At 48.0% G+C, this 27,043-nt stretch overlaps 1 protein-coding gene across 3 annotated transcripts in view; it reads left to right on the forward strand.

The window, feature by feature from the left end:
• The window catches only part of rasgrf2b (Ras protein-specific guanine nucleotide-releasing factor 2b), a 465,843-nt gene that overhangs the window by 407,476 nt on the left and 31,324 nt on the right, over positions 1-27,043 (forward strand). For all 3 annotated transcript variants that reach the window (XM_072516189.1, XM_072516187.1, XM_072516188.1), the window contains 2 exons: positions 17,223-17,302; positions 23,624-23,741. In XM_072516189.1, the coding sequence (XP_072372290.1) occupies positions 17,223-17,302; positions 23,624-23,741 (198 nt within the window). The remainder of the gene's footprint in view (positions 1-17,222; positions 17,303-23,623; positions 23,742-27,043) is intronic.

Raw genomic sequence — 27,043 nt, forward strand, 5'->3', positions numbered from 1 at the left:
AGTCCCAAGATGTCTCAGCTATTCACGCTATCCAAACACCTTTGTGAATGGATACTGCATGACGAGGGGGATTGACTGAAGACATGGCTGATTACATCTGTGTGGAACCCCAATATAGAGGCAGAGGTCACGTGCAGCTGCTGCATGTGACTAGAAGGGTAACCATTGAATAGACCATGCTCCTTTGGAAAATGAGGTTCAGATGCCTAGTTACATCTGGGGGAGTCTTGCAGTATGCCCATTTAGGGTCCTGCATATCATGGTGGTGTAGTTTGCTCTGCAAAACCTGGCTTTGCAGAGACAAGTACCACATGATGGCTGCTGGGATTATGCCACCTCCCCTGATGAGGTTGTTTTGCAGGAGTTTCAAAACATGGGGATGATGGATGTGCAGGACCGATGTCTATAGGCAGAGCCATGCAAAACTCATTCTGAAGAGTCCATTTCTCCTGAGATGCTGCCAAACACCCCTGGAAATTATTTACTCATCTCCTTGATGTGGCCTTGATGACCTTTCATTAAACCCCATAATCATCTCACTAACCCTGTCATTCCACCACTCCACATGCACCACTAGCTCTCATTCTACACAAAACTGTTCAAGTCCCCCATTTCAATTACTCATCAGCGAGTAACAGCCTCTGGTGCAGGAATGAACAAACACACCATTATAAAATGCATTACATGACCTTTAAACAAGGACATGCATCTAACCCTCGGCATTCAGCATTAAGCTGTCACCTAGCGAGACCCCAAGAGCAATCTAGGTGGATTTATACAAGCCATTCCAGGTGCTTCTAGGTTGAGCTCTCCTGGTGCCTTCAGTTAATGTGGAGGCAGGCTGCTGCTTCTCCTACTCCAGTGCATGAGCTGGTTACTTGAGCGAGTCCTGGCACTGGAACATGGTGGGGGGACCTTGGGGATGGGCACCTGTACCTGTGTAGGGGCCACTTCTGTCATCGGGTCTTCATGAACCATCAGTGCCACCATCAAATAGACTGAGGATCCGCTGATAATGCAAAGAATTCCTTGATTAAAACCCCCACAGGCCTCAAGTGGATCTTCTTTGACTGTTTCAACTGACCAACCCTTGCCTTGGAGATGTTCAACACCTGGTACAGGATCCAAGTGTCTTGCGGATATCTCGATGAGTGCCACTCAACACAGCTCATGGATAAGGCCATATCATGGAGGTCGATGTGCACTTCTTGCATCCACTGGGTAGGATATGCTACATGTGGCTCTCCATGAGGGTTGCCACTCTCTCAGCAGAGGATGCCATGCGTTCACATGCCAGAGTCACATTTCACGGTGCTGCTCCAGCATCTGCCACTTGTTTAATGTCTCCCAAAATTTGTTATCTGCATGAAGCTGAGCATCCTTCATCAGTCCTCCGATGGAGAGTGGCAGCAGCTGTCACTGCCTCCCTTACTTGCTCATCTGTGTCTATGTTACACTCGCTAGCTGGGGCCGCCATTTCTAAACATGCCTCAATGTCCACTGACATGAGATTATCTACACTGGGGGACTTTCGGTGGCGACATGTAGGGAAGAAGTCACACACACGGTGGCTCCCATCAGAGAACTTTATTTAAGTTATTTTCGTCTGATTTTTGGAGGAAATTCTGATTCAAATTTGCTTTTATTGATGGATTAAGTGTCCCACATCAAAGGGATGTTCAGTAGATACTGAATCAGGCAGCAGAAAAAGTAAGAACTAGTGTTGAATCTGGAAGCTTCGAGAGTCTTGTCTGGAAAGAAAATGGCGGAAGCTGCTGCGGTCGCAGGGTCCACTCCACTAACTGTTGAGATCTTAACGGTGGAGCTACAGAAATTACATCGGGGGGTCTCAGCGGACCATGAGAAAGCGGTTGGATATCACCACCTTGATGAAGTGGACGAGGTAATGGAGATGCAGGCTGTGGAGCAGAAAGAGGTGGGGGTGGCTCTGTCTAGGCAGAGTGCTCAGATCAGTGCCCTGGAAGAGAAGATGGCACGGGTGGCGGCCGATCACAAAATATTAAGGGCCAAGGTGGACGACTTGGAAAATCGGTCTCGTAGTCAGAACTTGTGGTGGTTGGGTTGCCGGAGGGTAAAGAGGGCCCGGTCTTGACAAAGTTAATTTCACAGTTGTTTTGGAAGATGATGGGGGGGGAGGGGGAAATGGTGACTCTACCGGAGCTGGATTGTACCCACAGGTTGTTGAGGCAGAAGCCCCATGCAGGTGAACCACCGTGTGCAATCATCGTGCGCTTCCACAGCTTTCAGGACAAAGAAAGAGTTTTACGGTGGGCAAAGGATCATCGTGATTATAGATGGGAGGGCAATGTGGTGAGAATTTATCAAGATGTTGGGGCAGAGCTGGTCAGGAGATGTGCTGCAATTAATGAGGCCAAGGCTGCGGTGACTCACAGTTAGGTCTGGTTTGGCGTGGTTTACCCTGCGTGCCTCCATGTGACTTACAAAATTAAAGACTATTACTTTGAGACACCAGAGGAGGCTGAAGCATTCGTGGAGAGACACGGACTAGGGTTGAGATAAATGTTTTCTTTTTGGTATTGGTTGGGTGGTGTTTTTATGGAGGCGGATGGGTGATTTCTGGTAGTAGATGGGGTGTTTATTGGGCAGTTGTGGACTTCTTTCTTAATGGGGAATTTGTTGTGGGGTTTGGAGGGATGGGTAAGGATTATTGTTCATGTTTCCTCCTGTGATTTTTTTTTCTCTCTCTGGAGATAATAAAGCTGGTTTTGGGTGAGGGGCTTGTTGGTATTTGGTGGTTTGGATGAATGGTACTTTGGGGGATGGCCATCCGGCGAGCTAAGGTTGTTAGTTAACAGGAGTGAAGGGAAGGGATAGCTGCAGCTCTTGTGGTGGGGGGGGGGGGCTTTTAAGGTTGAGCTTTGGGGTTTTGTTTTCGTGTTGGATGGGGTTTGGGGGAGAGGAGTGGAGACAGGGAGAGTCTTTGGTTGCCTGGTCAATGCTGGGTGGGATTGGTGTTGGTGATGTTGGTGTTGGTGTTGGTGGTGTGGGGTGGTGAGAGAGGAGGAGAAGAGTGGTTTAGTTTTCTGACAGTGACTGGGGATGTTCTTTGTTTGGTCGTGTTGGGGGATTTGGTGGCCATTTTGGGTGAACCTGGTGTCGGCTCTCCTTGAGTGGTTGCTGGAATGTCTCATAGGGTTGGGAATGGCTGACCATGATATGGGAGGCGGTAGATAACACCCTATCTGGCTAGTCAAATGGAACGTGAGGGGTTTGAGCAGACCGGTAAAAAGATCTAGGGTGTTTGTGCACCTCAGTGGTTTGAAGGCTGATGTGGTGCTATTACAGGAGACCCATTTGCGGGTTAAAGGTCAGTTAAGGTTGCAGAAGGGTTGGGTGGGGCAAGTGTTTCATTCAGATTTTGATAGTAGGGCCCAGGGCCCAGGATTATAAGGAGGTAATGTTTTCGGCAGCTAAGATTTTGACTGATAAGAATGGGAGACATGTTAAGGTGCCCCGGTGGTGCTGGTCAATGTATATGCTCCAAACTGGGGTGACATGGGCAGCATGGTAGCCTGGTGGTTAGCACTGTTGCTTCACAGCGTCAGGTACCCGGGTTCGATTCCTGGCTTGGGTCACTGGCTGTGCGGAGTTTGCATGTTCTCCCTGTGCCTGCGTGGGTTTCCTCCGGGTGCTCCAGGTTCCTCCCACAAGTGCCAAAAGACGTGCATGTTAGGTGAATTGGACATTCTGTACTCTCCTTCAGTGTACCCGAACAGGCGCCAGAATGTGGCGACTAGGGGATTTTCATAGCAACTTCATTGCAGTGTTAATGTAAGCCTACTTGTGATGCAAATAAAGATTATTATTATTACATGACTTTTATCAAAAAGTTGCTGTGATTGTTTCCTGATTTGGACTCCCATCAGTTAGTCCTGGGAAGACTTTTAACAGTGTATTGCATCCTTGATTGGATATGTCGAGACCTAAGGCTGGGAGGCATTTGGGGTTGGCAATGGTACTTCTGACCTTCATGGAGCAGATGTGGGGAGCAGACCCCTGGAGACTTTTATACCTGGATGCGGATAATTTTCCTTCTTCTCCCATATATATCAGGTATATGCTAGGATCGATATCCTTGTGGTAGGAAGGTCCGTTAGAGGAGGAGGGTGGGTGGGAGACGCGTGTAGTGTCTCCCACCCACCCTCCTCCTCTAACCTAATAATAAGATCCATTGGTGTGAGGTAAGTGCCATATTATATTATTATTATTAGCATTATTATATTATATTATTAGCATTGCGCAGGTCAAGGGACACAGCTGGAGTGAGAGAGATTCTGCACCAAACTACCAAATTCTCACTGTCTGTAAGGTAACCAGGAAAGGTAAGTGGTTAATCTAATTGTGCTGTTTTTCAGTTAAAAGTGCAGGGTAGTGTCTGATTGGTTGAAGCTGCCCCCACCATAAACTTAAATTAAATTAATTAATTAGTGATGGCTGGTCAGGTGATGTGCTTGAGCTGCTTGATGTGGGAGCTGGCAGATCCCATTGCGAGCTGCAGCGACTACATCTGCAGTAACTGTTGGCTGCTCGAAGAGCTACGGCTCAGAGTTGATGAGCTGGAGTCTGAGCTTCAAACACTGAGGCACATCCGGGAGGGGGAGACTTACCTGGACACTGTGTTTCAGGAGGCAGTCACACCTGTCAGAGTAAGTAGTTTAAATCCTACCAGTGGCCAGGGACAGCAGGGTGTGACTGCAAGTCAGGCAGGTAAAGGGAACCAGCAGTCAGGAACTCAGGAGCCTCAGCCCTTGACTCTGTCCAACAGGTATGAGGCACTTGCTCCCTGTGTGGATGGCGAACAGGGTTGCAGGAAGGATGAGTCAGCTGACCAAGGCACCATGGTTCAGCAGGCCATTCAAGGGGAGGGAGTAAATAGGCAAGTTGTAGTTTTAGGGGATACTATTATCAGGGGGATAGATAGTATCCTTTGTGAGCAGGATAAAGAGTCCCGCATGGTATGTTGCCTGCCCGGTGCTAGGGTGCGGGACATCTCTGACCGGCTTGAAAGGATACTGGAGAGGGAGGGGGAGGATCCAGTTGTTGTGGTCCATGTCGGTACCAACAACATAGGCAAGTCTAGGAAAGAGGACCTGTTTAGAGATTATAAAAAGCTAGGATCCAAATTAAAAAACAGGTCCTCAAGGGTCATAATCTCCGGATTACTGCCTGAGCCACGTGCAAATTGGCATAGGGAGGCAAGAATAAGGGAAGTTAACACGTGGCTGAAAGAGTGGTGTGGGAATGAGGGGTTCCTTTTCATGGGACACTGGCATCAGTTTTGGGACAGGGGGGACCTATACCGTTGGGATGGTCTCCACCTGAACCGAGCTGGGACCAGTGTTCTGGCGAAAAGAGTAAATAGGGTGGTCAATAGGACTTTAAACTAAAGATTGGGGGGGAAGGGAAAGTCAAGGAACCAAGAGGTGAAGTAATCAGCGGGGAGCGTAGCTGCTTAGGAATAAAAAAAAACACGAACAGACAAAACTCAAGAGTGGTTACGATTGTCCCCATCCCACAAAATATGACACAGTGTATGGAAAGGCTCAGTAAACCAAGGTCCACCACACTAAGAAAACAAAAAGGGACAGTCAACAGAGAATTAAAAGTGCGATATTTAAATGCGCGCAGTATACGGAACAAGGTAGATGAGCTTGTGGCCCAGATTGTGACTGGCAGGTATGATGTGGTAGGCATCACAGAGACATGGTTGCAGGGGGTTCAGGACTGACATTTAAACATCCAGGGATTCACAACCTATCGAAAAGACAGAAAGGTGGGCAGAGGGGGCGGGGTTGCCTTGTTAATTAGGAATGAAATTAAATCAATAGCACTAAACGACATAGGGTTGGATGATGTGGAGTCTGTGTGGGTAGAGTTGAGGAACCACAAAGGCAAAAAAACCATAATGGGAGTTATGTACAGGCCTCCTAACAGTGGTCAGGACCAGGGGCACAAAATGCACCACGAAATAGAAAGTGCATGTCAGAAAGGCAAGGTCATAGTGATCATGGGGGACTATAATATGCAGGTGGACTGGGTAAATAATACTGCCAGTGGACCCAAGGAAAGGGAATTCATTGAATGTTTACAGGAGGGCTTTTTGGAACAGCTTGTGATGGAGCCCACGAGGGAACAGGCCATTCTGGACTTAGTGTTATGTAATGAGCCAGACTTGATTAAAGATCTTAAAGTAAGGGAGCACTTAGGAGGCAGTGATCATAATATGGTCGAATTCAATCTCCAATTTGAAAGAAAGAAGGTAGAATCAGATGTAAAGGTGTTATAGTTAAATAAAGGTAACTACAGGGGCATGAGGGAGGAACTGACGAAAATCGATTGGGAGCAGAGCCTAGTGGGAAAGACAGTAGAACAGCAATGGCAGGAGTTTCTGAGAGTAATTGAGGACACAGTACAGAGGTTCATCCCAAAGAAAAGAAAGGTTATCAGAGGGGGTATTCGGCAGCCATGGCTGACAAAGGAAGTTAGGGAATGCATCAAAGCAAAAGAGAAAGCCTATAATGTGGCAAAGAGTAGTGGGAAGTCAGAAGATTGGGAAGGCTACAAAAAACAAACAGAGGATAACAAAGAGAGAGATAAGGAAAGAAAGGATCAAATTTGAAGGTAGGCTAGCCAGTAACATTAGGAATGATAGTAAAAGTTTCTTTAAATACATTAAAAACAAACGGGAGGCAAAAGTTGACATTGGGCCGCTCCAAAATGACGCTGGTAATTTTGTGATGGGAGACAAGGAAATAGCTGAGGAACTGAATAAGTACTTTGCGTCAGTCTTCACAGTAGAAGACATAAGTAATATCCCAACAATTCCGGAGAGTCAGGGGACAGAGTTGAATATGGTAGCCATCACGAAGGAGAAAGTGCGAGAGAAACTAAGAGGTCTAAAAATTGATAAATCTCCGGGCCCAGATGGGCTACATCCTACAGTTCTAAAGGAGATAGCTGAAGAAATAGTGGAGGCGTTGGTTATGATCTTTCAAAAGTCACTGGAGTCAGGGAAAGTACCAGAGGATTGGAAAATCGCTGTTGTAACCCCCCTGTTCAAGAAGGGAACAAGGAAAAAGATGGAAAATTATAGGCCAATTAGCCTAACCTCGGTTGTTGGCAAGATTCTAGAATCCATTGTTAAGGATGAGATTTCTAAATTCTTGGAAGTGCAGGGTCGGATTATGACAGGTCAGCATGGATTTAGTAAGGGGAGGTCATGCCTGACAAACCTGTTAGAGTTCTTTGAAGAGATAACAAATAGGTTAGACCAAGGAGAGCCAATGGATGTTATCTATCTTGACTTCCAAAAGGCCTTTGATAAGGTGCCTCACGGGAGACTGCTGAGTAAAATAAGGGCCCATGGTATTCGAGGCAAGGTACTGACATTAATTGACGATTGGCTGTCAGGCAGAAGGCAGAGAGTTGGGATAAAAGGTTCTTTTTCGGAATGGCAACCGGTGACGAGTGGTGTCCCGCAGGGTTCAGTGTTGGGGCCACAGCTGTTCTCTTTATATATTAACGATCTAGAAGACGGGACTGAGGGCATTCTGGCTAAGTTTGTCGATGTTACAAAGATAGGTGGAGGGGCAGGTAGTATGGAGGAGGTGGGGAGGCAGCAGAAAGATTTAGACAGTTTAAGAGAGTGGTCCAAGAAATGGCTGATGAAATTCAACGTGGGCAAGTGCGAGGTCTTGCACTTTGGAAAAAAGAATAGAGGCATGGACTATTTTCTAAACGGTGACAAAATTCATAATGCTGAAGTGCAAAGGGACTTGGGAGTCCTAGTCCAGGATTCTCTAAAGGTAAACTTGCAGGTTGAGTCCGTAATTAAGAAAGCAAATGCAATGCTGTCATTCATCTCAAGAGGCTTTGAATATAAAAGCAGGGATGTACTTCTGAAGCTTTATAAAGCATTAGTTAGGCCCCATTTAGAATACTGTGAGCACTTTTGGGCCCCACACCTCAGGAAGGACATGCTGGCACTGGAGCGGGTCCAGCGGAGATTCACACAGATGATCCCAGGAATGGTAGGCCTAACATACGATGAACGTCTGAGGATCCTGGGATTATATTCATTGGAGTTTAGGAGGTTGAGGGGAGCTCTAATAGAAACTTACAAGATAATGAATGGCTTAGATAGGGTGGATGTAGGGAAGTTGTTTCCATTAGCAGGGGAGACTAGGACCCGGGGGCACAGCCTTAGAATAAAAGGGAGTCACTTTAGAACAGAGATGAGGAGAAATTTCTTCAGCCAGAGAGTGGCGGGTCTGTGGAATTCATTGCCACAGAGGGCGGTGGAGGCCGTGACGTTGAGTGTCTTTAAGACAGAAGTTGATAAATTCTTGATTTCTCGAGGAATTAAGGACGATGGAGAGAGAGCGGGTAAATGGAGTTGAAATCAGCCATGATTGAATGGTGGAGTGGACTCGATGGGCCGAATGGCCTTACTTCCGCTCCTATGTCTTATGGTCTTATGGTCCCTGCTGCCAGGAGTGGTGGTGGCGGGGTATACGGCGATAGTGATCTCTGATCATGCTCCGCATTTTGTGGATTTGGTGGAGGGTCTGGCCCTGCGCTAGCGCTCCCCGTGGAGGTTGGAAACGCCGCTGTTGGCAGATAAGGTATTCTGTGAGAGGGTTTCCTCTGCCATTGAGGAATATCTGGGGTTTAACAGAAGTGAGATTTCACCTTCCACATTGTGGGAGGCTTTGAAAGCGGTTACTAGAGGAGTAAACATTTCTTACAAGGTAGATAAGGAGAGGAGTGAAAGGGTGGAGAGGCAGAGGTTGGTGGATACCATCCTGGAGGTGGATCGCCAGCACTCAGCTAGTCAGACACCACAACTACTGGCAAGTAGAAAGAAATTACAGATGGAGTTTGGGCTGCTTTTGACGGACAGAGCTGTGCGCCAGCTACGACATTCAAGGGGGGTTTTTATGAGCATGGGGAGAAGGCTATCATCTGCTAGTGCACCAGCTGAGGCAACAAGTGGACTCTCGGGAAATAGTGCAGGTGAAGGACTCAGGTGGTAGGTTGTTTTCTGCCCCAGCCAAGGCTAATGAGGTTTGAGGATTTTTATGCTTATATCGTTATAATCTTTATAAGTCGGAACCCGTCCCCCCGAAAGGCGGGTTGTCAATGTTGGAGTTCTTGGATGTTTTGTCTATCCCGATGGTCGAGCAGGAGAGACGAGGAGGGGTTGGAGCAGTTTGGAGATTTGTTTATTAGTGGAAAATTCGCTGATTTTGAGGAGTGGGTGGGCAAGTACCGGCTACCGAGAGCTAATCTGTTTCAGTATTATCAGGTACGCACCTTTGTATGCAGGGTTATTTCTTCCTTACCCTTGTTGCCTCCACCCTCATTGATGAATAGGGTTCTTTTGGTGGTGGACATAGGGGAAGGGAAGATGTCAAATAATTATAGTCGGCTCGTATCAGTGGAGCAGGCTTCACTGGGGGAGGTTAAGAGTGTGGTAGTCACCACTGTTGTATTATATTGTATATAATGCACGGCATGCGAGGGTATTACGGTAAGGTCCCTGTATTACAGGTACGGGGGCAGATCCAGTAGGCGGAGTATAAATGTGTGTGCTCTCCGAACTGCAGCTATTTTGGCAGCAGCTGTAGGAGGCCACACATCTCTGTGTAATAAAGCCTCGATTACTCTCTACTCTTGTCTCGTCGTAATTGATAGTGCATCAATTTATTACACAGAGGTTTTACAAAGATGGATCTCCGCATCAAGCCGGATCGCCTGCAGCTGCATCCTCGAGCAGACAACGCCAAAAGGGACTTCGCACATTGGCTAGCTTGCTTTGAAGCAGACATCGAATCTGCGACAGACCCAATCCCAGAAGCACAGAAGCTCCAGATTCTGTACACGCAGCTGAGCTCCGATGTCTTTCCCCTCATCCAGGACGTACCTACCTACGCAGAGGCCATAGCGCTACTGAATGAGAACTACGCTCAGCAGACCAACAAGATCTACGCCAGGCACCTCCTGTCCACGCAGCACCAACTTCCCGGTGAGTCTGTGGAAGATTTCTGGCATGCCCTGCTTGCCCTGGTGAGAGACTGTGATTGCGAGGCTATTTCGGCTGCTGAACATTCTAACCTGCTAATGAGAGATGCGTTCATTACGGGCATAGGGCCGGCCTCTTAGAAGGAGCTACGCTTGACCTCGCGGCGACCAAAAAACTAGCGCTCTCGCTCGCGGTCGCCTCACGCAACGTACAGGCGTACGCCCCCGATCGCACGGCCCACCCCTCCTGGGCATCGTGGACCCCATCAGCAGCCGCCCCCAGTCAACCCTACGCCTGTGCCGCGCGGCAGCCAATCAACCCCGGGGGACCAAAGTGCTACTTCTGCGGACAGATAAAACACCCCCGGCAGCGCTGCCTAGCGCGGAACGCGCTCTGCAAGACCTGCGGCAAGAAACGACATTTCGCTGCAGTGTGCCTGGCCCGCTCAATCGCCGCTATTGTCCTTGCACCCCCCGCGTCTGGCCAGTGGGCACTGCCATCTTCCTCGCCTCAGACCACGTGCAACCCGTGGAGCCGCATCTTGCTCCCCTCACAACACGTGTAGCCCGTGGGCGGCGCCATCTTGCTTGCCTGACAAACAATGGGCGGAGCCATCTTGTCTGCCTCAGGACACATGCAACCTGTGGGCAGCGCCATCTTCCCCGCCTCAGGACCCCTGCCCGTCTGGCACCTCATTGGGCTGCTCATCGCCTGCAACCGCCGACGACCAGCCGCGTCTCGCCTCCGTCACGATCGACCAGTCCCGACCGCACAACGTCACGACCGCGTCGACAAAGGTGAAGGTCGACGGGCATGAGATATCCTGCCTTCTGGACTCCGGGAGCACTGAGAGCTTCATCCACCCCGATAGGTAAGGCGCTGCTCTCTCGCGGTACACCCCATTAACCAAAGAATCTCTCTGGCCTCCGGGGGTACTGCATCGCCACCCACACCATCCAGGGCGTAGAGTTCAGCGGCTTCCGGCTCTACGTCCTCCCCAACCACTGCGCTGCCTTGCTACTCGGACTGGACTTCCAGTGCAACCTCCAGAGCCTAACCCTGAAATTTGGCAGGCCCTTACCACCCCTTACTGTTTGCGGCCTCACGACCCTTAAGATTGACCTGCCTTCTCTGTTTGCAAACCTCACCCCGGATTGCAAACCCGTCGCCAACAGGAGCAGACGATACAGTGCCCAGAACAGGACCTTCATCAGGTCTGAGGTCCAGCGGCTGCTGCGGGAAGGTATCATCGAGGCCAGCAACAGCCCCTGGAGATCCCAAGTGGTAGTGGTGAAAACGGGGGAGAAAAACAGGATGGTCGTTGACTACAATCAGACCATCAACCGGTGCACGCAGCTCGACGCGTATCCCCTCCCATACATATCTGATATGGTCAATCAGATTGCACAGTACCGGGTCTTCTCGACCGTGTACCCGAAATCTGCCTACCACCTGCTCCCCATTCGCAAGGCGGACCGCCCGCACACTGTGTTTTAAGTGGACGGCCGCCTTTACCATTTCCTTAGGGTTCCCTTCGTCGTCACTAATGGGGTCTCGGTTTTCCAACGGGAGATGGCCGGAATGGTTGACCGCTACGGACTGCGGGCCACTTTCCCGTACCTGTATAACGTCACCATCTGCGGCAATGACCAGCAAGACCACGACGCTAACCTTTCCAAATTTCTCCACACCGCCAAACTCCTCAACCTAATCTACAACAAGGAGAAGTGTGTGTTCAGCGCGAACCGATTAGCCATCCTCGGCTATGTAGTTCAGAACGGGGTTCTAGGGCTCGACCCCGATCGCATGCGCCCCCTCATGGATCTCCCCCTTCCCCACTGCCCCAAAGCCCTCAAACGATGCCTGGGGTTCTTTTCGTACTACGCCCAGTGGGTCCCTAACTATGCGGACAAGGCCCGCCCACTCATCCACTCCACTGGTTTCCCACTGACAGCTAAGGCTCACCAGACCTTCAACCGTATCAAGGCCAATATCGCCAAGGCCGCGAAGTACGCGGTCGACGAGACGCTCCCCTTCCAAGTCGAGAGCGATGCATCAGACGTCGCTCTGGCCGCCACCCCCCCCCCCCCCCCCCCCACCATGTCCCGAGGTGCATGTGCTAGCGCACAAGTGGACCGACTCCAGACCCTGCACGACGATCTATGTCACCCAGGGGTCACCCGCTTTAATCACTTCATTAAGGCCCGCAATCTGCCCTACTCCATCGAGGAGGTCAGGGCTATCACCAGAGACTGCCAGGTCTGCACGGAGTGTAAACCGCACTTCTACCGGCCAGACCGTGCGCACCTGGTGAAGGCCCCCTGCCCCTTTGAACACCTCAGCGTGGACTTCAAAGGGCCCCTCCCCTCCACTGACCGCAACATGTATTTTCTCAATGTGGTCGACGAATATTCCAGATTCCCCTTCGCCATCCCATGCCCCGATATGACGTCTGCCACCGTCATCAAAGCCCTCAACACCATCTTCGCTCTGTTCGGTTTCCCCGCCTACGTCCACAGCGACCGGGGATCCTCATTTATGAGCGATGAGCTGCGCCAGTACCTGCTCAACAGGGGCATTGCCTCGAGCAGGACCACCAGCTACATCCCCCGGGGAAACGGGCAGGTGGAGTGGGAGAATGGGACGGCCTGGAAGGCCATCCAGCTGGCCCTACGGTCCAGAAATCTCCCGGCTTCCCACTGGCAGGAGGTCCTCCCTGACGCATTTCACTCCATTCGGTTGCTCCTGTGCACGGCGACTAACGAAACCCCCGATGAACGTCTCTTTGCCTTCCTCAGGAGGTCCACCTCTGGGGTTTCGCTCCCAACGTGGCTGGCAGCTCCAAGACCCTCGCAAGCAAGTGCTGCTCCACAAGGTGGACCCATTGGTTGAGAGGGTACAGCTACTCCACACAAACCCGCAGTACGCCTACGTAACGTACCCCGACAGCCGCCAAGACACAGTCTCCCTCAGGGACCTGGCACCAACTGGGTCCCCACACACTCCCCCCTTTGCCCGGGCGTCACCCTCCCTTCCCCCAGCATACCCCACCACAGCCCCCGCTCCAGGACACCCGAGTCGACGACCGAGCCGACGCCTGGCTCGCCATCAGCACTGCGACACTCTCAAAGATGGATCAAGGCACCCGACCGTCTAAATTTGTAACCTTCTCTGAAATTTTAATGACAACCTGTATGTAAATAGTTTGCCACCACCCCCGCTGGACTCATTTTTAACAGGGGGTGAATGTGGTAGTCACCACTGTTGTATTATATTGTATATACTGCACTGCATAAGAGGGTATTACGGTAGGGCCCCTGTACTATAGGTATGGGGGAAGATGCCTGCCTGCTGGCTCCACCCAGTAGGAGGAGTATAAATGTGTGTGCTCTCCGAACTGAAGCCATTTCGGCAGCAGCTGTAGGAGGCCACACATCTCTGTGTAATAAAACCTCGATTACTCTCTACTCTCGTCTTGTCGTAATTGATAGTGCATCAAAGAGGAAGTGGGAGGGGGAGCTGGGCCCGGTGTCTGAGGAGGGGATGTTGAGCGAGGCTGTACACAGAATCAACTCTACCTCCTTATACGCAAGGCTCAACCTAATTCAGTTTAAAGTGGTTCATAGGGCATATATTCGACCAGGGCACGGATGAGTGGGTTCTTCTCAGAAGTAGATAGATGCAAAAGGTATTCTAGGGGTCCGGTGCATCATACACACATGTTCTCGTCTAGTTCTATGCTTATGAGCTTTTGGGTCTCCTTCTTCAGAACCAGGTGAGGAACTCTTGGGGTTGAGTTGGAGCCTTGCCCTTTGTTGGCTACCTTTGGGGGTTTCAGATTTACTGGAGCTGCAAACGGGGGTGAAGGCTGATTCTCTGGCCTTTGCCTCGCTAATAGCACAAAGGCGTCTGCTTTGTCTGGGGGTCTTTGGTCCCGCCCAGTGCCGCAACGTGGCTAAGTGACCTGATGGAGTTCTTGTACTTAGAAAAGATTAAGTGTATCCTAAGAGGGTGGATGGAAGGGTTCTCTCTGAAATGGCAGCTGTTCATTGCCCACTTCAGGGAGCTGGTCACCATCAGGTGTTGGGGGGGCGGGGGAATTGGGAGGAGTGTTTTTTATTTTTTATGCGTCTGGTTTTGAGGGGTGGGGGTTTGAAATATTGTAATTGTTGTTTGAATATAGTTATGATGATGTTATATTTGAAAAACCTTTCTTCATATTTTTTTTAAATGAGAGTATCTACGCTGGTGGAGGGTGCACTGGACTGATGTTTCCTCAGATGGCGGATCCTCCTCTGATGTCTCATTTGGTCCTTTACCCACTACTGGACAGGCAGGAAAGACAGAAGTGAAGTTAGGGCATTGTGCTTTCAATCAGTTCCTGCTGCCTGCCATTGATCTGGAGCTTCCTGTGTTTAGCACGGCCCACAGGGGTGCCATAATTAGTACTTCTCAGTAGGATTGATGCCCATGTCCACTGCATTACTCACTCTCTGTAGGCTCCACATGCACCTCGCCTTCAGTTACAAGCTGCCCTGCTGCAACCCATCCCATTTCCATTGCTTCCTCCTCCATTTGGAGTCATTACTGCAATGAATGGCACACCACCCCCAATTCTTCTCCACCCCCTGGCATTGTAAGTACAATTCTCCTGTAACTGCATATATACAGTGTCATGTGAGAGTGCCTTTAAGAACTGGATGTTTAAGCAATGTACCTTTGAGAAAACAGTGATGTCATAGAGTGGGTGGAGCTCAGCTCAGTTCAGCCATTTTGCAGGTTTTTAGTTTCAGTTTGAAAAGTGCCTGGCTGTTTTTGCTGAGAGCAGTTTAAAAGTGCCCGGCTGTTTTGCTGGAGCTGAAGGAAACCAAGCTAATATATCTCTGCCATTCTACAGAAAATATATATCCTTTAACCTGATGTGATACTGTTTAAAGGTGTTAAGTCTCTTGGAAGTTTGAAGAAACATTTTAAGGAATTATTTACTGTTGCAAAATTTTCTGAGTTATCTTTGAAGTAAGGGATGTTAGGAGATCCAATGTGTTTTAAGATTTTAAGTTCATGGAATAACCAGTGTTTTGTGTTTAAAACCCCACGTGTCCATAATTGTAATCCCACTCCTAGGGAAAACGCCGTGTGCTAGGAAAAGCAACAAATCCATTAAAGGGAGAGGTTGGTTGAACTCCATGATACATTTTGGGGTTCTGAAAACGCCTCGCCAATAACAACAGTGTCACTCAGCTCTCCTGGACCCGTGGCATTCTCTAGCCAGTTTCCATGTTGACTATTGTGTGACTGGGAGGCCTGTTTCAAGCAGCCATTCAGTTTTGGCAATGCAGTGATCACCTCTGACTGACCATGGGCCTACTGCGTGAGGCTATTCTGCATCTCACTGTGGATGCTGGTACCTGGTCATGACTGATACATAAGTTTCCAGACGGGCTTCCATTTATGACCAGCAGGGATGCAAGATTGTGAATATGAAAAATCATAGCTGCTGACTTCCTTGGCCACCTCCAGTCATGCCTTCATGAGGAGACTTGCTGACCACATTCTCCCATCACTAGGAATAGCACTTCTCTCGGTTTGCTTATAGCCTGCAGGAGCATCTCTGGGGAGGTATCACTGAGCCTTGCCACTACTCTTCCTCTGACTCAGCGATTCTTTCTCAGCCTTTCTTGTTCAGAATCCCTTCTATTGTCCTCTTGATAGGCAACCTTTAGGAAGTCTGTTGATTTCTTTTTAAATATGGCAACTGCCTTTGACCTTCTGGATCTGACTCCGGCCTGTCACTCATTATTGGTCGACACCCCTGCCTGCCAAATTTCAATTGGCTTCAGTCAGGAAAACCCCATGGATCTTAGGCCTCCTGACCTTTGAGCACATTACCTGAATTGAGCCCGATGTCAGGAATTCCTCTCTTTTGGTAACTCTGCCCAGAGTCCCTTCAGGATTTTCCATCCAAAGGCCTATTGATCTCCCAACAGAGCACTTCTCTTTATGAATCCTGATGAGTTTACTGACTGTAGATTTAACTAGACATGCAAGAAAAATTCCAAGTCTACATTAAAGGCACAATAATAATGAACCTCATTGCCTGATTATAGAACCATAGAATCCCTACAGTGCAGAAAGAGGCTATTCAGCCCATCGAGTCTCCACCGCCAGTTCGAAAGACCACCGTACCTAGGCCCAATCCCCACCCTGTAACCCCATCCTGAAGGCAATTTAAGCCTGACCAATCCACCAAACCTGCACACCTTTGGACTGGGAGAGGAAACTGGAGGATCCAGAGGAATCTCACGCAGACACAGGGAGAATGTGCAAACACCACACAGTTACCGGAGGTTGAAATCGAACCCCGGTCCCTGGCGCTGTGAGGCAGCAATGCTAACCACTGTGCCACCGTGCCGTCCCTGTATCGGTGAGCTGTGCTGACCAGGAAATCTCAGGTATTGGGCGAAATTCTCCTTTGTTAACACCTGGACTAAATTGTGTGTGGTTTGCATTCCCATTGGGGGGTGCTATTTGTGGAGCAACTCAGGACATGCTGATGGGCTAGCCCTGTGCTGCCTCAAATTCCGATCAATTCCCGGCCCAGCAGGTGTTCTAACCGCTGGGGTCTGGAGTTAACGTTAAAGAGCCTGGCCGCTGGAGCTGGTTTTAAGCTCTCCACTTACCACACACTCACTGCAGCCGGCATCCCTCAGTAAGCCAGAGAGTTTTCAATGGTTTTTTAAAGTTTTTTTTTGCCTCCTGCTCCTCCTCTGCAGCCATGGTGGCCAGTGCATGTTTGTAAATATTTTGCACACTCGCGAGACATCCGCCTGAGAGGAGCGGAAAATCGGAAAGGGCGTATTGTGTCCAACCTGCTAATCACCTTTAAATAAATGTGAATGCTGGTTTTGGGCTAAGGAAGATGAAAAACTGTCACATAATTTGTTCATGGCCTGTTCTGGTGAGCCCCCATTAAAGTTTTAAAGTAATAATTTGCTGTAGCCAAAATCAGAATTCAAGACTGGGTACTATATAGCACATCATTTGTATTATATCATTGTATCACTCAAGTATGTTCATCGCGTGGTATTGTTTTATTACTTGTTAGTATTTTAAATTGTGATTTTTTAAAAAATGATTGTGATCTCATTTGTTTTAGACCAAAGCACAAATGGACAAACTCCAGAAAATCGTCTCATCCGAAGGAAGATTTAAGAATCTCAGAGAAACATTGAAAAAGTTAGTTTTGCTTTGAGGTGCCTGAGTCTGTAGAATACATGTCAGCAATTGCTGAACTTACTTTTTAGATATTTATAGAATCATAGAATTTACAGCGCAGAAGGAGGCCATTCGGCCCATCGACTCTGCACCGGCCCTTGGAAAGGACACCCCAGCTTAGCCCTACTTCCACCGTAACCCAGTAACCCCACCTAATCTTTTTTGGACACTAAGGGCAATTTAGTATGGTTAATCCACCTAACCTGTACATCTTTGGGACAATTTTTATGTCCTAGTCTGCAACAACTAAGTGTTTACAGTCTATTAAGCTTTCCTTGATAAAACAACTTCCCTCTTATGAAACCCAGTGATTAGCTCCCACCATTCCCCAACAATAAATGAACAGAATCCATTATATTTGCCTACATCACAGGTAAATGGTTATGTGAACCACTTTGAAATGTTCCGACAAGGTAATAATAAGCCCTATATAAACGCAAAAACCTTTCATTTTATTTTTGTAAAGGCATACAATTCAGTAACATAAGTTGTGATAAAGTGAACCATCCAAAGGCACATGTAGTACAAAGGGTTAACAGATAGGCTTTGCTAATGTATGATGTAGATGATGATGTACTACTGACATAAGTCACTCATGTGTTAAACTCGAGAAAGAGAGGTTGGAACAACATGCCCAGGAGCAACATGCCTACTCTATAACCTGTTTAGATATGATACCAATAATATGTGTTAAGCAGATACCAGAGTCTCTCCAGTAACCAAATACCATGGCTAGAATCCATAGATATCAAGGACCATGCCAGAATATGGTATAATGTATCTCAGATTAGCAGAATTCTCCACAAGTTCCCTGTCTGATCTCAGCTATGGACACTGAGAGTAGATGCATTGCAGAGGCCAGTCACTTCCAAAAAAAGAGGTATGGAATTAACCAGTGTAAGAGTATTGAGGGTGTCATTGTTCAGTTACAGAGAACTTTCCTCCTGTAAAGTTGTGAAACTTGTGAGTGTTGTTGTTCAGAGCACTAGCACAAGACATGCAGGTGCAGCAAGCAATTAGGAAAGCAAATGGCATGTTGGCCTTTATTGTGAGGGAATTTGAGTCCAAGAATAAATAAGTCTTACTGTAATTGTGGTGAGACCACATCTGGAATACTGTGTGCAGTTTTGGTCTCCATATTTAAAAAAGAATACACTCGCATTGGAGGAGGTACCAGAGAAGGATCACTAGATTGGTCGCTGAAATGAAGGGATTGTCCAATGATGAAAGGCTCAGAAAATTGGGCTAATATTCTCTGGAAATTAGAAGAATGAAAGATGATCTCACTGAAACCTGCAAAGTTCTGAAGAGGTTTGATAGGGTAGACGCTGAGGGTTTGTTTTTGCTCGATGGGGAATCTAAAACAAGGAGACACACTCTCAGGATAAAGGGTCAATCATTTAGGGCTGAGATGTGGAGAAATTTCTGCACTCAAACAGTTGTGAACTTTCGGAATCCTCTACCCTGGAGGGTTGTGGATTGTCCTTTGTTGAATATTTTTAAGGCTGGGATGGACAGATTTTTGGTCTCTCAGGGAATCATGGGAAGCAGGCGGGAAAATGGAGTCGAAGTCCAAGATCAGCCATGATTGTATTGAATGGTGGAGCAGACTTGATGAGCCATATGGTCTACTCCTGCTCATATTTTGTGTGTTCAAAGGGTTTTACGACTAGAGGAGGTTACTTAGAGGACTCAATCAATCACAAGGATGAGAATTTTAAAACTGAGATGTTGCTGGCCTGAGAGGTCCATCAGTGAGCATTGGAGTAATGGATGAATGGAACTTAGTGAGAGGCAGGATACGGAGAGCAGCATTTTAGATGAGCTTACATTTATGGTTCAAAATTATTCACTACAAAAGATGCTTTCCTTGTTGCTGAAAAATCTTGGGCTGGATCCTCCATTTGGGAGACTATGGGCTGGATTCTCCGATTTTGCAAAAGGTCGGCGCCATCCCGTACAGATGCTCCACCCGCTGCGGGGGTAGCAACCAAGCCAAGTGGGTGTACCTGCAAATACGGACGCAGAATAGCTGGGTCCGTGGCCGTGCATGTGCACGGCGGTGGCCGCGTACCGTACAACATGGCGCCGGCCGCGGGTGGACCCGGCCTGCCAGATAGTGCCCCCCGATAAACCCCCTCGCCACTCCCGGACCACCCCTCACCAGTCCCACAACCCCCACCGAAGCGCCCCCGACTGTGGCGGCGCTGGTCATGGTCGACAACCTCCACAAGTGGTCCCCATTGAAAATTGACAGGACACGTGGCCGTGCCATTGGAAAATCAGCCCATTGGGGGCAGAGCATCGGGGAGGGCCTCAGGTGAGGTCCTGAGGCCTTCCGAATGGCGTGCAGTGTACACCTCGAGTATGCCTTTGTTGAAGGGGCGAAGCATCCGACAATCGGCGGCGGCCCCAATTCCGGCATAGAAGCGGATTCTCCAGCCAATCGGCGAACGCGATTTCGGCTTTGGCAATTGGAGAATGCCGCCCTATGTTCTCCCACCAGAGCTGAATCGCTTCTGTTTCACGTTGGCGCTGGGAGTGGCACCCAGAAGCGATTCACTGTCTCTTGTCATGCAAATCTATGAGTGTTGGAGATCGCAAATCCCACTATCGGGCCGCCATTTGATAGTGAGACCCGGTGGCTTGCCCCCTCCCCCCGCAACACAAATTTCCCCCTCTCGCCCCGAAAAGTAGGGGCAACATCCCGCCCAACCCCTACTGTGGGAATTGTTGAGTCACCCCCCCCATCCCGGATGACCTGACCTCCCGCCACTCACGACCCACCACCTCCCATCAAAGACTCCCACCAGAGACAATCCCATCAGAGACCCCCCATTAGAGACCCCCAAAAGAGACCTCCATCAGACACCCATATCTGAGACCCCCACCAGAAACCTCTACCGGAGACCTGAACCAGAGACCCCCACCAGAAATGCAACCATCTCAGCCTTGAACATACTTAATGCTCCAGTCTCTGCAGTCTTCTGTGGTACAGAATTCCACAGACTCACCATCTTGCAAGAGAAAAAATTCCTCCTCATTTCTGTCTTAAATGGGCCACCCCTTACTCTGAGGTTATGTGTTATCTATGATGAAATAGCCTGACAATACTTGTGACTAGATTCACACATGCAATACATTTGCTAAATCATTGGAAGCTTGATAGACCTTGACTAACTTGATAGAGTTTTTACTAACTTGATAGAGTTTTTCGAGGAGGTCACTAAGATGATTGATGCAGGCAGGGCAGTAGATGTTGTCTATATGGACTTCAGTAAGGCCTTTGACAAGGTCCCTCATGGTAGACTAGTACAAAAGGTGAAGTCACACGGGATCAGGGGTGAACTGGCAAGGTGGATACAGAACTGGCTAGGCCATAGAAGGCAGAGGGTAGCAATGGAGGGATGCTTTTCTAATTGGAGGGCTGTGACCAGTGGCGTTCCACAGGGATCAGTGCTGGGACCTTTGCTCTTTGTAGTATATATAAATGATTTGGAGGAAAATGTAACTGGTCTGATTAGTAAGTTTGCAGACGACACAAAGGTTGGTGGAATTGCGGATAGCGATGAGGACTGTCTGAGGATACAGCAGGATTTAGATTGTCTGGAGACTTGGGCGGAGAGATGCAGATGGAGTTTAATCCGGACAAATGTGAGGTAATGCATTTTGGAAGGGCTAATGCAGGTAGGGAATATACAGTGAATGGTAGAACCCTCAAGAGTATTGAAAGTCAAAGAGATCTAGGAGTACAGGTCCACAGGTCATTGAAAGGGGCAACACAGGTGGAGAAGGTAGTCAAGAAGGCATACGGCATGCTGGCCTTCATTGGCCAGGGCATTGAGTATAAGAATTGGCAAGTCATGTTGCAGCTGTATAGAACCTTAGTTAGGCCACACTTGGAGTATAGTGTTCAATTCTGGTCGCCACACTACCAGAAGGATGTGGAGGCTTTAGAGAGGGTGCAGAAGAGATTTACCAGAATGTTGCCTGGTATGGAGGGCATAAGCTATGAGGAGCGGTTGAATAAACTCGGTTTGTTCTCACTGGAACGAAGGAGGTTGAGGGGCGACCTGATAGAGGTATACAAAATTATGAGGGGCATAGACAGAGTGGATAGTCAGAGGCTTTTCCCCAGGGTAGAGGGGTCAATTACTAGGGGGCATAGGTTTAAGGTGAGAGGGGCAAGGTTTAGAGTAGATGTACGAGGCAAGTTTTTTACGCAGAGGGTAGTGGGTACCTGGAACTCGCTACCGGAGGAGGTAGTGGAAGCAGGGACGATAGGGACATTTAAGGGGCATCTTGACAAATATATGAATAGGATGGGAATAGAAGGATACGGACCCAGGAAGTGTAGAAGATTGTAGTTTAGTCGGGCAGTATGGTCGGCACGGGCTTGGAGGGCCGAAGGGCCTGTTCCTGTGCTGTACATTTCTTTGTTCTTCTTTGTTCTGCCTGGAAAGCATGATTTAATCCCATTCAGAGAACTGAGGAGTAAAATGTAGGGGGCAGCATTATCAAACCGATACAGCCATTCTGACATAGTTGTAGATGCAAAACATTTTCATGGGTTTAGTCACAGAGTCATAGAAGTTTGCAGCACAGAAAATGCCCATCGAGTCTGCGCCGGTCAACTATTCTAATCCCATTTTCCAGCACTTGGCCTTGGCATTGCAAGTGCATATCTAAATACTTTTAAGTGTTATGAGGGCCTCTGCCTCAACCACCCTATTAGACAGTGAGTTCCAGATTCCCACCACCTTCGGGGTGAAACAGTTTTTCCTCACATCCTTTTTAAACCTCCTGTCACTTACCTAAAATATATGCCCCCTGGTCATTGATCTCTCCACCAAGGGGAAATGTTTGTTCCTGTCTACTCTATCTATGCACCTCATAATTTTATACATCTCAATCAGGTCCGCCTCAGTCTCCTCTACTCCAAGGAAAACAACCCCAGTCTATCCAATCTCTCTTCAGAGCTAAAACTCTCCAGTCCAGGAACAAATCACAACTCTCCTATAATGTGGATTCCAGAACTGCTCACAATACTCTACCTGTGGCCTAACCGACATTTTATACAATTCCAGGATAACCTCTCAGCTTTTAAACTCTATGCCTCGGTTAATAAAGGCAAGTATACCCTTTGCCCTCTTAACTACTGTATCCACCTGCCCTGTTACCTTAAGGGACCGGCATACATGCACAGCAATGCCCCTCTGATCCTTGGTGCTTCCCAGGGTCCTACCGTTCATCATGTATTTCCTTGCCTTGTTTGTCCTGTCCAAGTGCATCACCTCACATTTATCTGGATTGAATTCCATTTGTCATTGATCCGCCCATCTGACCAGACCGTCCATGTCTTCTTGTAATCTAAGGCTATCCTCCTCACTATTTACCACCCCACCAATTTTTGTATCATTCAAAAACTTACTGACCTCCTAAATTCATATCTAAATCATTTACATAAACCACAAACAGCAAGGGCCTCAACACTGATCCCTGTGGGAGCCCACAGGACACAGGCATCCAGTCAGAAAAACACCCCTCGACCATCACTCTCTGTTTCCTGCCAATTCTGGATCCAATTTTCCAAATTGGCTTGGATCCCAAGGGCTCATACCTTCACTATCAGTCTCCCATGTGGGACCTTATCAGAAGCCTTGCTGAAGTCCAAGGAGACCACGTCAAATGCATTTCCCTCATCTACACACCCAGTCACCTCATTGAAAAATTCAATCAGGTTGGTTAGGCATGACCTCTCATAGTGTTCTCGAAGTTTTTGTTTTATTCTCTTTGGTGAACTGCTACCTCCATATTTATTTTCAAAGACTAAACTGAAGCTGGGAATGCAGTAATCAACCTTCTGAGACTCTGGACTGGTTTCTATGGCCCCTCCAGCCCCATGTTTCTTGGCCGCGCGCTGATCGCTGGCTTCGGGATTCTATCTTCCCCGTCGCTTGTCATTGGGATTTCCTGTTGAAGCCGCCCCACGCCGCCTCAAAACCCACTGGCAGGGTTGCGCTGTCAGTGGGAAAAGTGAATCTCAAAGACAGAAGAATTCCATTTGAATTATTATACTGGAACTTGAATATTAATTAGCCATATGTCATGTTACAGACATTAAAAATATAATTTAAATATGTGATGCACCCTGTGAGCAATCTTGCTTGTGTCCATCTTTTAAAACGAGCTTCTCTATTTAATCAAATTACATGGCATTGATATATACATAAATGAATGATAGCCATTAAATGTTAACTCATTGCCTGTCTTCCTTCACAGTTGTAATCCACCCTGTGTTCCATATCTTGGGATGTATTTGACTGATCTAGCATTTATAGAAGAGGGTACACCAAATTTTACTGAAGAAGGTCTTGTAAACTTTTCCAAAATGAGAATGGTGAGTAAAGTCTATGTCACGAGATGTTGGCTACTTTGCTTCCATAAAAAACAATGAAGTGTCTAGATGATTTTGGAGATACACAGCAGAGCATAAATGGGTGACCTAAGAATTCACTGACAACTGCCGATAACAATATTAGTAATGGCACATTAACCCGTTTGTATGGAATACTTTTGTTCTTTAGCTTCCGAAGATTACCTGGCAATTTCTGGGCCAGGTAAATGCCAGTCTAAATGTGGCAAAGTGGAGTTTGACCCATTTCCTTCAAGGCCAAGAATACATCAAAGTCATTCACATAATCAGGGTAGACTGCTTGGGACAGAGTGATTTACATAACCATGGTAGACTGAATGGGACAGAGTGATTTACATAACCAGGATAGACTGCCTGGGACAGAGTGATTTACATAACCAGGGTACACTGCCTGAGACAGAGTGATTTCCATAACCAGGGCAGACTGCCTGAGACAGAGTGATTTATATAATCAGGGTAGACTGCCTGAGACAGAGTGATTTAGATAACCAGGATAGACTGCGTGGGACAGAGTGATTTACATAACCAGGATAGACTGCGTGGGACAGAGTGATTTAGATAACTAGGGTAGACTGCCTGAGACAGAGTGATTTCCAAAACCAGTGTAGGCTGCCTGGGACAGAGTGATTTACATAACCAGGATAGACTGCATGGGACAGAGTAATTTACATAAACAGTGTAGACTGCCTGGGACAGAGTGATTTACATAACCAGGATAAACTGCATGGGACAGTGATTTACATAAACAGGGTAGACTGTGTGGGACAGAGTGATTTACATAACCAGTGTAGGTTGCCTGGGACAGAGTGATTTACATAACCAGGATAGACTGCCTGGGACAGAGTAATTTACATAAACAGTGTAGACTGCCTGGGACAGAGTGATTTACATAACCAGGATAAACTGCATGGGACAGTGATTTACATAAACAGGGTAGACTGTGTGGGACAGAGTGATTTACATAACCAGTGTAGGTTGCCTGAGACAGAGTGATTTACATAACCAGTGTAGGTTGCCTGGGACAGAGTGATTTACATAACCAGGGTAGACTGCCTGGGACAGAGTGATTTACATAACCAGGATAGACTGCCTAGGACAGAGTGATTTACATAACCAGGAGAGACTGCCTGAGACAGAGTGATTTACATAACCAGGATAGACTGCCTGGGACAGAGTGATTTACATAACCAGGATAGACTGCCTGGGACAGAGTGATTTACATAACCAGGGTAGACTGCCTGGGACAGAGTGATTTACATAACCAGGATAGACTGCCTGGGACAGAGTGATTTACATAACCAGGATAGACTGCCTGGGACAGAGTGATTTACATAACCAGGGTAGACTGCCTGGGACAGAGTGATTTACATAACCAGGGTAGACTGCCTGGGACAGAGTGATTTACATAACCAGGGTAGACTGCCTGGGACAGAGTGATTTACATAACCAGGATTGACTGCCTGGGACAGAGTGATTTACATAACCAGGGTAGTCTGCCTGCGACAGAGTGATTTACATAACCAGGGTAGACTGCCTGGGACAGAGTGATTTACATAACCAGGATTGACTGCCTGGGACAGAGTGATTTACATAACCAGGGTAGACTGCCTGGGACAGAGTGATTTACATAACCAGGGTAGACTGCCTGGGACAGAGTGATTTACATAACCAGGATAGACTGCGTGGGACAGAGTGATTTACATAACCAGGATAGACTACGTGGGACAGGGTGATTTACATAACCAGGGTAGGCTGCCTGGGACAGAGTGATTTACATAACCAGGGTAGACTGCCTGGGACAGAGTGATTTACATAACCAGGGTAGACTGCCTGGGACAGAGTGATTTACATAACCAGGGTAAACTGCCTGGGACAGAGTGATTTACATAACGAGGGTAGACTGCCTGGGACAGAGTGATTTACATAACCAGGTTAGACTGCCTGGGACAGAGTGATTTACATAACCAGGATAGACTGCCTGGGACAGAGTGATTTACATAACCAGGATAGACTGCCTGGGAAAGAGTGATTTACATAACCAGGATAGACTACCTGAGACAGAGTGATTTACATAACCAGGATAGACTGCCTGGGACAGAGTGATTTACATAACCAGGATAGACTGCCAGGGACAGAGTGATTTACATAACCAGGGTAGACTGCCTGGGACAGAGTGATTTACATAACCAGGGTAGACTGCATGGGACAGAATGATTTACATAACCAGGATAGACTGCATGGGACAGAGTGATTTACATAACCGGGAGAGACTGCCTGGGAGAGAGTGATTTACATAACCAGGATAGACTGCGTGGGACAGAGTGATTTACATAACCAGGGTAGGCTGCGTGGGACAGAGTGATTTACATAACCAGGGTAGACTGCCTGAGACAGAGTGATTTACATAACCAGGGTAGACTGCATGGGACAGAATGATTTACATAACCAGGATAGACTGCATGGGACAGAGTGATTTACATAACCGGGATAGACTGCCTGGGAGAGAGTGATTTACATAACCAGGATAGACTGCGTGGGACAGAGTGATTTACATAACCAGGGTAGGCTGCCTGGGACAGAGTGATTTACATAACCAGGATAGACTGCGTGGGACAGAGTGATTTACATAACCAGGATAGACTGCCTGGGAGAGAGTGATTTACATAACTAGGATTGACTGCGTGGGACAGAGTGATTTACATAACCAGGGTAGGCTGCCTGGGACAGAGTGATTTACATAACCAGGGTAGACTGCATGGGACAGGGTGATTTGAATACCAGGGTAGACAGCCTGGGACAGAGTGATTTACGTAACCAGGGTAGACTGCCTGGGACAGAGTGATTTACATAACCAGGGTAGACTGCCTGGGACAGAGTGATTTACATAACCAGGGTAGACTGCCTGGGACAGAGTGATTTACATAACCAAGGTAGACTGCCTGGGACAGAGTGATTTACAGAACCAGTGTAGACTGCCTGGGACAGAGTGATTTACATAACCAGGATAAACTGCATGGGACAGTGATTTACGTAACCAGGGTAGACTGCGTGGGACAGAGTGATTTACATAACCAGGATAGACTACGTGGGACAGGGTGATTTACATAACCAGGGTAGGCTGCCTGGGACAGAGTGATTTACATAACCAGGGTAGACTGCCTGGGACAGAGTGATTTACATAACCAGGGTAGACTGCCTGGGACAGAGTGATTTACATAACCAGGGTAAACTGCCTGGGACAGAGTGATTTACATAACGAGGGTAGA

Source organism: Scyliorhinus torazame, chromosome 9, assembly GCF_047496885.1.
Source record: "Scyliorhinus torazame isolate Kashiwa2021f chromosome 9, sScyTor2.1, whole genome shotgun sequence".
In the NCBI taxonomy this organism is placed as follows: Eukaryota; Metazoa; Chordata; class Chondrichthyes; order Carcharhiniformes; family Scyliorhinidae; genus Scyliorhinus; species Scyliorhinus torazame.